The 11,491-nt window shown below is 38.7% G+C and overlaps 1 protein-coding gene across 4 annotated transcripts in view; it reads right to left on the reverse strand.

Annotated features, from left to right (window-relative positions):
- LOC124869797 (macrophage mannose receptor 1-like) overlaps positions 1 to 8,025 on the reverse strand; it is a 33,684-nt gene extending 25,659 nt beyond the window's left edge. For 2 of the 4 annotated variants that reach the window (XM_047367936.1, XM_047367934.1), the window contains exons 1-8: positions 7,901 to 8,025; positions 7,306 to 7,662; positions 6,997 to 7,167; positions 3,993 to 4,148; positions 2,432 to 2,554; positions 1,997 to 2,134; positions 1,746 to 1,925; positions 1,030 to 1,184 (exon numbers count right to left, since the gene is read on the reverse strand). In XM_047367936.1, the coding sequence (XP_047223892.1) occupies positions 1,030 to 1,184; positions 1,746 to 1,925; positions 1,997 to 2,134; positions 2,432 to 2,554; positions 3,993 to 4,148; positions 6,997 to 7,167; positions 7,306 to 7,662; positions 7,901 to 7,964 (1,344 nt within the window). In that variant the 5' untranslated portion in view covers positions 7,965 to 8,025. Of the gene's footprint in view, positions 1 to 1,029; positions 1,185 to 1,745; positions 1,926 to 1,996; positions 2,135 to 2,431; positions 2,555 to 3,992; positions 4,149 to 6,996; positions 7,168 to 7,305; positions 7,663 to 7,900 lie in introns of those variants that run through there. The other 2 variants (XM_047367937.1, XM_047367935.1) reach the window with 2 other exon arrangements.
- Positions 8,026 to 11,491: the final 3,466 nt, after the last annotated feature.

Consider the following 11,491-nt stretch of genomic DNA (forward strand, 5'->3'; position numbering starts at 1 on the left):
ATTTCCAAATCAGTCACTGTATGCTGTGGCAGTTCTCACATAAATGCTGCCCCATATAAGCCACTATTTTTTTTATAACCACACAGAACTGTGCAGAACATAGATGTAAAAAAATAGACAAGATGTGCCTAAGGAGCCAAAATGTCCAAAAATATTCATGATTTATATATTTCTAACAACCAATTAAATTTACTTTATTCATTTCTTCAACAGTGAATCCCCAAAAATGACTCTAATGTAATTGCAGATTACAGTTTTCAGATCAATGCCCGGTTTTGTTTGGCGAGCCACTTAACACGTTTAAAAGTACTGAAATTAAAGTGGCAAGAGTAAGCATTTAGTGTTTGGTCTTAAATAATCACATAATGTTGTAATGTCAGAACCCATTGTTTTAACCCTTCAATGAAAAAGAAGGTTTGTCGCTTTTAAGTGTTAATGAAGCCCAGTTAAGCTCAGTGCTAATAAACCAAATAATGTTAACACACCGGAAAAAAAGTAAAGTAAATCAAGTGTTATTTAACGTTAGCATTTTCCTTCCATAGAATCCCAAACTTATTATGATGAGATGAAATCAATAAATGGTAGCTGGGACTGTGTTGTGCTTGGCTGCAGCTCTTGGTGGGATCTCCCAGTTGGGAGAGTATGGATTGCCAAATGTAAAACGTTTAGCAAAATAAATTTCACTGTCACATTTCTCTCCTTATTTAGCTCACTTTCTTCACATTTAGTAAATTATTTTCTCATGTATTGGGAAATGCTAAATATATATGTTATAGCTACTTTATATGTTAAATTTATTTCTACTTCCTATATCTATATAAATGTTATATTTACATCTAAATCTTACATTTAAATCTAAATAAATCTAAATCTTAAATCTGTACGTAAATACATGGTATATCTAAATCTATAATCTAAACATATATCTTAAATGTTATACTTTAAGGAAATGATGTGTCTTCTAATGTTTCTTGTGTATAAATCTTATGACTGAACACATAAAAAATAAAAATATAACATAAACATTACTTCTCCTCTTATGAGAACACAATCTTCTTGGTCAGTTGCAAAAGCTGGTCTTCCAAATTCCCAGCTGGTAAACCTGACTGTGGTGTGGTCACTCCAATCAAACAGGCCTTCTTTCTGCCTGTCATTAAGTCCGATCCAAAGCTCATCTGTGGATGCTGCAAATAAAAAAATTAATCTGAGCATTTTCTTCATTTCTCTGTTTATATTAGAGTTAAAATGGTCATGGGAAAGAATAGAAGGAAAGTAAGAAGGCAAGGAAAAATGTTTAACAACTCCAAGATGAGAATCTGTTTGGTTTCTATTGTATCAAAATAGTTGAGCTCTGGGGATGTTCTCTGAAACGTCTTTTTACCAATAAGAAGATAGTTTAATAACTATAAACTCTATGAAGTTTCACTTCGTGGCTGGGTGGCAATAGACTGGTTGATCATATTTGAAACTGTACAGAGAGTCTCTATAGGGACTAAACTCTTGATTAGGAGAACTGACCAGATGCTTACCATTAGGTCAATCCAGTAGTTTTGTGTGAATGGTTTTATTTCATGTGGGGACCAAAAAGGTGTTTATTTTACCCTCAGCCACTAAATATTGATTTTGCATAACAATTAGTAGCTCACAATCATGTGTAAGCAAGCAACAATTTAAGGTTTGCAAGGTTTTGCTTAAAGATGGCACTTGAAAAGTAGATTTATTCACGTTGCTTGTTACCAACTTACCGTATCCGAGCTTAGAGATGACAAAGCTTTGGTCTTCCACATTGCGGATGCTTGCAAGGTCCCCTCCCTCCTGATGGCAATCTAACTGAGCATCAGACCAGGTTTTCACAGTACGAATAAGACGGAAGCAGTGACCGTTGTAAGGAATCCATGGCGCTGAGCAAAAGCCTATGTCAAGACCTGTGAAGAAGCAAAAATTGTACTTTAATTACAGTCACAGAAAGACAGAGGGATTTGAACTTTATTGTTACCTTCAGTTGGAGAAGCCAGAACACCTTTACTGTAGCAGATGTAGCCTAGTTTGTAGTTACATTTTGAGCTTTGCCATGAAAACCTCAATGTACCATCAATTATTCCACAACTATGGCCAGGATCAGTAAATGGGTGCCCTAAAAATGTCATGGATAACATTAGATTGGACCAAACAAGTCAAATTCACTAAGCTTAAATACACCAAGTACACTAAGCTTCTTTTAAAAGAAGGATGGTATACAAAGCTGTGGCTTAATTATTAAGCCACAGCTTAATTAAAAATAAGACTAGATGTGAATAAAAGCACCAGAGGGACCATCACTATGTAAATTCAATTGTAGTTCTAATTGTAGCATGTTTAGAGTTAAGCATCTCTGCTTTAATTTGACCCAAATTACGATTAATCCGCAGAGTGGTAAAAACATAAAACTTACCTGAGTCCCAATTAAAATAACGAAATGGGTTCCCATTAGACCACTCCCAGCCATGTTCTGTATTCAAGGTTAGCCCAGTCCAAAGCTTGTACCCTTGTCTGCTACCTCCTGCCTCCAGTAGTGCTGTAACAGTGCATTAAAAGACCCCAGAAAGAATAAATAAATTATGAGACTTAACCATTATCAGAAGCTGAAGTAGGTAAGGTCCTAAATAAAAACTTTGATTTTGATCACGATCTTTATTAAATTGTAAAAAAAAAAAAAAAGCTTAATTTCTCTTTGGAATTAATCAACTATCTTTACATTTTCATTGATTATGTAGCTTGGGTTTTCACTTATTGTTGAATAACCGAACAGTTGTTGCATTATACACGTTTGAACAGCTCAAAAATGTGCTTGATATTTGTTTTTCTTGTTATTATCAGCAGTTTGTAATTATTCCATCATAACTGGGACTTAATACCAGCTTTTTTTGCAACTCGAACTTGTACAGTACATGTTGTACGTTCAACAAAATAACTGAAATTTAAGCCATGCATATGAGTGATCTGTCCATTCTGCACAATAAACTGAAACATGTTCATGAAGAACAATGCCTGGAATCCTTATATTATAAATTTTTTTCATATTTGTTGTATCCTCACATAAAATGATGTGGAAACTGTTGAACACCTTGATTGCTTGCTCAAACATCCTGTTGAATGAAATCCACCAAACTGCTGGGCTTGCACCCCAGCCTATATTTGACCAATAAGGAATCTTAGCAAGTAAAGAACACAATGAAACGTAAAAGGTTGGAAGGAAAAGAAACAAAACGGGCAAACACTAATAATGTTTGGCTGGTGTTCAGGGCATTATCCAATATAAGCCGGGAAAGCCTCAGTGATGAAAAAAAATGATTGATGTAGAAGGGTGTGAGGTTCAACATGTAGAAGCTCTGGAATTGATGTGCTTTTATGCAGTGGAAGGTGGTGTAACTGGGACTGGTTTCAGTGTGATCTTTCTTCCAACTTTTTTATTTCTTATTTCACCTATCAAGTTGCGAAGTAATGACATTGGGTAAACCTTCCAACCCTAAACTGCTGTAGTTAAGCTAATACTAGTCACATCAGATAACATAATCTACAGCTGGGTGATGGAAAACTTATCTTCTCCACCACAGCAATGTACTGGTCATCCAGAGCAGCAATTTTTGTGACCCGGTTACTCCACTTGCTATATTGTTCAGACACGTTAAAATGTTTAGCGTTCATCATTTCATTGTTATGATTTAGTTCACACCAGTGCACGTTTTTCTGCAAGGTAAGAAATTATGTTATGCCAATAGCTTTGTATGAAGGGAATGAAAGATTGATAATAAATGTGTGAATGGCTTTAAACTATTATAAATGTAAACAAGATTTGTGTCGGTGTATGGTTTGACTAGAGTGTAATACAAGGTGATTTTACATTTTTCCTTGTGTATTCACACATTGCTTTTTCCTAAAATGTGAAAACTACACTTAAGTAACAGCTAAACCTTTATTACTCAGTGCATCTGTTTGAGTTTGCATCACTTTACCTGTGATATAAGCTTGCTCATGAGGATCAGTGATGCTGAGCAGGGAAGAGCTCTGCTGCTTGCAGCTGGTTTTAGCCTGCAACCACGTCAGAGCAGACTCTGTGTTTAACTGGTATACTGCTCCGTTTATTGGGTGCTTGGTCCAGGTAGTTTTAGCTGCAAAAGAGTACCTATTAAATTTATCTTCAATGTTTTGTTTTTGGGATGTGAAAGACCCACCCAAACCAGTGCATAATTGTAAAGTGGAAGGAAAATGATGCCTGGTCGGGCAGGTACACCTGCCAATCTTTTGGAGTATATCTCTTGCAACTGTGTAAATATAGAGATGGTCAATTTTGCCAAATCTTATTTTAAAATAACTTTAGCTCAGTCAGGTTTGATGAACGATGTCTGTGATGTCTGTCAATTTACAAGTCTCAGAAATTCTAAACTGGATTTACTTTACACATGACTGGGACATTCTAATACATAAATTTGCTCTGATCTAAACTGTTCCATTGTATATTTAGTGGTATATTTACTGCTGTCATACTTGAAGGTAAGTACCCTCAAAGCATGATGTTGCCCCCTCCATGTTTCTTCATAGTAATGCTATTTTCAGCCTGATGCGCAGTGTTGGTTTTCTGCTACACATAGCTAAAAGGTAAATGTCTTTCCCTTCTGACCAGAGCGCCTTCTTCCAAGTTTACTGTTCAAAACATAATTTGCAACAACAAGTTAGGCTTTTATGGTTTTTTATTAGCAAGACCTTGTATTTGTCACCTTTCAATAAAGGCTAGATTTGTGAAAATTAGGACTAATAGTTATTCTCCTCCTTGAACAGCCATCTTAATGTGGTGGAGGGTTTTGAGTGCTCAAATGACCCCAGAGGTTATGTCGTCCAGGCAAATTGTCTCTGGGTGACAGATCAGAAAAAGAGTGGTTTAAAAGCCTTCATGAGGACCAGAATGGCGCACGTGAAGACACTTGGTGCAGCAGAGCTGGGGCTCCACCCTGGAGCCAGGCCGGGGGTCAGGACTTGTCAGTGAGAGCCTGGTGGACGGGCTACTCCTCATGGGACCCGGCCAGGTCAAGCCCAAAAGAGAGACGGGAGGCCATCCCCCAGCGGGCCCACTAACTGCAGGGGGAAATATGAGGGACCAGAAAGAGGATTAGGCAGTGGCCAAAGGCGGAGACCTGACGACCCGATCCCCGGATGCTTAAACTGGCTCTAGGGATGTGTAATGTCACCTCACTTGGGGGGAAGGAGCCCGAGCTTGTGTGAGAGGTTGAGATCAGCCAGAAATAGTCAGGCTCACCTCCATGCACAGTGTGGGCTCTGGAACCCAGTTCCTTAAGAGAGGTTGGCCGGCTGGGGTGGGTTTGTTCGGTGCCCAACAGCTCAGTCATCTTGTGTTAGGGTCTACCCCGGTGCATGAGAGGGTTGCATCTCTGCGCCTTCGAGTCAGGGAGAGATGTCCATTGTTTTGGCCTACAGGCCGAGCAGCAGTGTGGTGTTCCCAGCCTTTTTGGCATCCCTGTGGGCAGTGACTCGGAGTTGGACTCATACATCACCCAGGCTGAAGTCACTAAAGTGGTCAAATAGCTTTATGGGTGGATGAGATCTGCCTTGAGTACCTCAGGATGTTGTGGGGCTGTTGTGGCTGACACACCTTCTCAACATTACATGGCAATCGGGGACAGTGCCTCTGGACTGGCAGACTGGGGTGGTGGTCCCCCTTATAAGAGATGTTGTAGAGGAGGGTCCAGCTAATAGTCGAACCTTGGCTTCAGTGTTCCGGGTTGTGGAACACTGGACCAGCTCTACACCCTCTAAAGGGTGCTTGAGGGTTCATGGGAGTCTGCACAAATGGTCCACATGTGTTTTGTAGACCTGGAGAAGGCATTCAACCGTGTCCCTCGTGGTGCCCTGTGGGAGGTACTCCAAGATCTCTGTACAAGCAGAGCAGGAGTTGGCATTGCAGGCATAAAGTGGGACCTGTTCCCAGTGCATGTTGGACTCCAAATGTCTGCCCTTTGTCATGTTCCTAACTTTCATGGACAGGATTTCTAGGCACAGTCAAGGGCCGGAGGGGTCCGGTTTGGGGACCGGTGCATTCAGTCTCTCCTTTTTGCAGATGATGTGGTCCTGCTGGCTCCCTTCAGCCAAGAAATGCGGCATGAAATGGGACAGTTCATAGCAGAGTGAAAAACGGTAAAGATGAGGATCAGCTCCTCCAAGTCCAACGCCATGGTTCTCAACCGAAAAAGGGTGGCTTGCCCTTTTCAGGTTGCAGGGGAGCTCCTGCCTCAAGTGGAGGAGTTCAAGTATCTCGGGGTCTTGTTCATGAGTGGGGGGAGAATGGAGCGGGGGATCTACAGACGGTTTGTTGCAGCAGCTGCAGTAATGCAGATCTGCGGCGGTACATTGTGGTGAAGACAGAGCAGAGCCGAAAGCTACAGCTCTAGATTTACTGGTCGTTCTACATTCCAACCCTCACCTATGGGCATGAAATGTGGTTCATGAATGAAAGAACAACATCCCAGATACAAGCAGCTGAAATGAGCTTTGTCCACAGGGTGACCGGGCACTCCCTAGATAGAGAGAGGAGCTCGGCGAATATTGCAAACACTTTTTCCCAAGAATGGCACAAACAGCTATTAGGTTTAGAGGATAATTGCTTTTTTCAAATAGGGACATGTTGATTTGTATAGCTTTAATTAAATAAAGGCATGAAATTTGATAACTGATTTTTCAAATTTTCTTAGGTTAATTGTGTTTTAAATTTGTTCAGTGGTATTAAACACATTCGTTCAACAACATTAAACAAGAATGACAAAAAAAAAACTGTAAGCAGCAAATAATTTTTCACAGCAGTACATTATTTTCCTTACAATTCACAATTAGCACTATTTTGGGTCTATCATAAAATCCCAGAAAAGTTCAAAGGGTATAAATACTGTTAGAAGAGATTGCAAATGTGGCTCTTTCTTATTGGTAAAACAACTCTGGAGCTGTACTCACTGTTGGTTGGGCAGTAGCCCCATGTCCCATTTTCATATTTTGTTTCAACCGCACACCAAAAACGGCCATTTACAGAGTCGGCCAAAGTGCAGCTTGAGTGCCATTGGTTTTTGTACATGAAGGGGAACATGCAGGGCCTTCCTGCTCCATTTCCTTCAATTGTATAAAGTTCTGGAAAGTAAATGAATAAACTTAAAAAAGACATTTAAGAAACAGACCTGTATGCTTTTTAAATTAAAATACACAACGTTATGATAATATTATGAGAAAACCCCATCAAACTATAAAACAAAAAATAAAGATTCCTACCTCTGTATGTTCTTGTACAAGCTCCACTGAGTGTCCCTGAAATTGTGAGCTGGGTGTTGGGTCCAGTTATTTTCGAAAGCACCGCTGTGTTATCTGCTCTGAGCTCCATATAAAGCTCCTGGCCTTGGAGGGTGAGAACAGTTTCATTCTTACATTCCCACCTTTGGAGTTCACTTGTTTCATCACAATCATACAGGCTTACTTCATCCCCGACACTTTTTCCTTGAACTCCCAGGCATTTATTCATCTTGGGCACCAACAATCGGTTGCCGGTTGTCCAGCGTACATTGTTGCACATGGTATCGCTTTTAACTAAGCAAAAACCAGTGTCTTTGTTGGTAAGCTGAAATTCTGAGTCTGAAAGGAACATTTTTCCAAAGCAGTTTAGTAGGTAATAAAAATGTTTAACTGTTCCAAATTAATTTATTAACATTAACTGATTTTCAAAAGAAAAATATTTAAGCTCCTGCAGCTCAGCACTATATTTTTACAAATACCTATATAAACAAGTTGAAAAACACAAAACCTACAACCAAATATATTACCATAAAAGAACCTTACAAACATTCTGCAATATGAAGCTGGAATACTTTACCATTTGGTTCCAAGGAATGCAGCTTTTTAAAAAGAAGCACTATGAACACACACAAGATATGCATTCTGATCCTTTAAAAACGCCCCGCAGCTGAACATTTAATCCATTTGTTGTCTGCAGAAAATCTAAGGGTTGTGTTAGTGATTTCAAAAGGAGGAGGGTTTTAAGACCCTGACATATTGCTCTGCAACACGTCGCAAATTCTCCTTTTTAAAGTTTTCCTTATGATTCAGGATTCTGTGTCAGGATCCTATGTATCCCAGTGTGCTGTTAGTGAAAAAAAACTAAAACCTTTTGTCCACACAAACTTAACATACTTTAACAATGTTTAATAAATTGTTAAAAATAATTGTCTTAATTTTAATGCAGACTCCAATACAACAAACAATGTGCTGAAATAAATTCAGAACGGTAAACGTCTATAAAAACACTTTGGAATGTCTCTGGATAACATAATTTCTGCTTCAAGATATACTTTTTGTTGTCTAATGCAATATCAAAATTTTCTGAGACTGATTTTTGGTTTTGGAGTTCCCTGTAAGCCATAATCATCAAAATGCTTATATACCTATACTAATCGCACTTCAAATTAATCACGCTGTGGCTGGTGATATGTATATGAGTTTCACTTTTAGAATTTAAGTACTAACATAAAATAACTTGTTAAGGATATTCAAAATAACTAAAACATCTTTTCACTATTTCTTTTTTTTCTTATCTGGCCTAACAAAACCCGAGAAAGGACATGTGAAACAGGATGTGAGTGAAACTGTGGTTTAATGTGCACAGCAAGATTTAAGAGTAAAATGAATCACTTTAATTCCGTTAACTAAGACACTCTTGTGTAATTATGCCAAAAGGGAAGTTTTCAGAATGCTGACCCTCATGTTTAAACTTCGCAAGCCCAGTTTCACATTTCCTCATTTTGTTTTGTCAATACTTCAAGTTTACATTTAAGTGTGTAAAACAGTATTCAAAAAGTTTTGTGCAGTACAGTGGATCTTAACCCGTGCTTTAAAGTCAAAGAACAAAACAAACTAACCATCTTATGATTATCTTCAAAGATCAGACAAATGTTTAAAATTCTACAAGAGTGCATTAGGGGCACCAAAGTTATCTGAAAATATCTGTCTAGTTAAAAAGGCATTATTTGTCCTTCATCTAAACATCTTTAATTCGTCCAAAACATGCGATGCTAAAAATTGTGATAGTCCAGTTTCAAAAGTAAAATTCTCTACTATTTCACTGTATTTCAAACATTTTGAATATCCTTGAAAAGTTATTTTATTTTAATAATTGAATTGTAGTGAAACTCAGATACATATCACCCCCCACAGAGTGATTAATTTGTCTCTCACAAAATGTTGATATTACATTGGATAATAAAAAGTATATTTTGATGCAGAAATTATATGTTATGGCTATGTTATGACCTAACAACAATAGGAAGGACTGCAGACTTGACATTTATCCTGCAGACATTGTGCTATTTCCAATCATGAAATTGGGAAGTTGAGTGGAAAGACAGGAAAAAGTGTGGAAGAAATATATTCCAAAAATGTTCCTACAGCCATCACCTTCTGTCACTGAATGTTTTTGGATCGGACCAGCTTGCAGGGAGATACTCGGGAGCCATAAGGTAAGGTTTTGTTTCATATTTATTAGCAGGATTCTCAGCCAGTAGCGCAGGAAACACTTGGTAAGACGAACAGAACTTACAGAAGCTGAACTGGAACTAGATAGTCAGGGATACTGGAAACTATGCTGGAGCAAGACAGGAGAATCGCAGGATTATGGCAGGTAACTAGCAGGAGGTCGACAGGAGGTTAGAAGAAAGACGCGGCGACAAGGGACAAGTGAAACCGGGGAGTAAATATGCAGGGCAAGTGAATGATCAAACAATGGGCAAGAGTGAGGCAGATAATCAGAATGAATGACTGCAGGTGTGCAGGCCAGGTGAAGGGAACTGAGGGAATTAGGTTGCTATGGGAACTAATGTGAGACAGAGGCATGGGAGGAACTAAACTAGACATAATCTATAAATGAAAACAAACCTGAGGGTAATAAACCTAGACGCTATGGAAGCTAGAAAGGAAAAAATAGAAATAAACTCTAGGAAGAACTAAACCAGAGGACATGGGAAAAGACTAGACTCAGGGTAATAATCAACCGGGTAATAATAACAAAAGGTGTCCAAGGCCAAAGGGGAAAAGGAACTAAAAAACTAGAAGAAGAATGCCGCAAGAATAAATATACCTAACTAACAATGAACAAGCACAGAAACACTAAGCGAGAAACTAAACAAGAAAAACCAAGGAAGGAAAAGAAACAAAGAGAACTGTACTAATATAATAAACCGGGAAGGGAGAAAGTAAACATTAAGAACTAAACAAGAGAAAATTATATTTGAAGTAAGGATGGGGAAGAACAACTAATATTAAGAGGAACAAGCAACTGGGTAAATCATAACAAAAAGGGGTCTAAAGCCAGGAAGAAGAAACTAACAAAACTAAGCACAACACAAGAGTAAATAAACCTAAATAAACTGCTCAATCAAAAACAAACACAAAACCAAAACAAAGTCCAAAATGGCAGATGCTGACACCTTCAGGCAATTCAGAACATTGGCTACAACTGAGCCAGATACAACATCAGTTTGGTCTGACCAGGGCTAAGGAGAAAAAAGGCAGTGTAAATTGTCTTTTTTTGCTCGGGTCCTAAGTCTTATTTTCAGATGAAATTTAAATTTTGCACTTGATTTGCACATCCCAGAGTATGGAGAAGACTGTGGTCAATTTATATGAGTCACCAAAATGTACTTTTTTTTTTATTTGCCAAGTTCATTTATATAATCTACTTTATCTACTTTCTCCTTTTCAGCTTCTGACCTCTGTGGATATATAGAAGGTACCACTTTGAAACAAGTCCCAAGACCTTTGTCAGTTTTCAAAGCTATGTAACATTGCTGGGATTTGTGTTAATGTCTTGGCTCCTTCCGGTTCAGAGAAGGAACAGCTTAAAGTTTAACACTGCAGAGATGTTGGTTCAGTAGGTCGTCATCTTTGGTAAATATGCGTGTTATCTTTTTAAAAATGCAGCCTGAAACTAACATCCCAAGATCTTTACCAACAAAGTGTGGCAGACTATGGCACATTGAACCTCTAGGAGATGAATAGATCAAGTTTCCAAGCTTACCTTGTCTATAACAGTATATTATTTAACATGCAATTCAACAGAATTTCTTGCAAAATGTCACATTAAATTAGGTTAAATATATTGCGCATTGTACAAAAGCTCAATATATATATGTTTGATCGAGGCCTTTTTTACTACTTTTTAAAAAACAGTTATGTTTGAAAATGTCAACCAACTAACTTGCTGGCATGGGAGGGGTACCTGGCATTGGGGTTGTAAGCATGACCTACTCTTGGGAAAATGGTGGCAGGGTTGGGTAATAGGGGATCGCTGCCCTGTGCCTCTTTGGCCCAGGGGCTGCTGCTGCTATGGTCCTCTGCCAACTTGCTGCTGTGTTGGGCATTAGGCTACTCTATGAGGGTGCCTTGTGTTTGTCTGCCTGGGCCTGATGCAGCC

This window comes from Girardinichthys multiradiatus, chromosome 6, assembly GCF_021462225.1.
Source record: "Girardinichthys multiradiatus isolate DD_20200921_A chromosome 6, DD_fGirMul_XY1, whole genome shotgun sequence".
NCBI lineage: Eukaryota > Metazoa > Chordata > Actinopteri > Cyprinodontiformes > Goodeidae > Girardinichthys > Girardinichthys multiradiatus.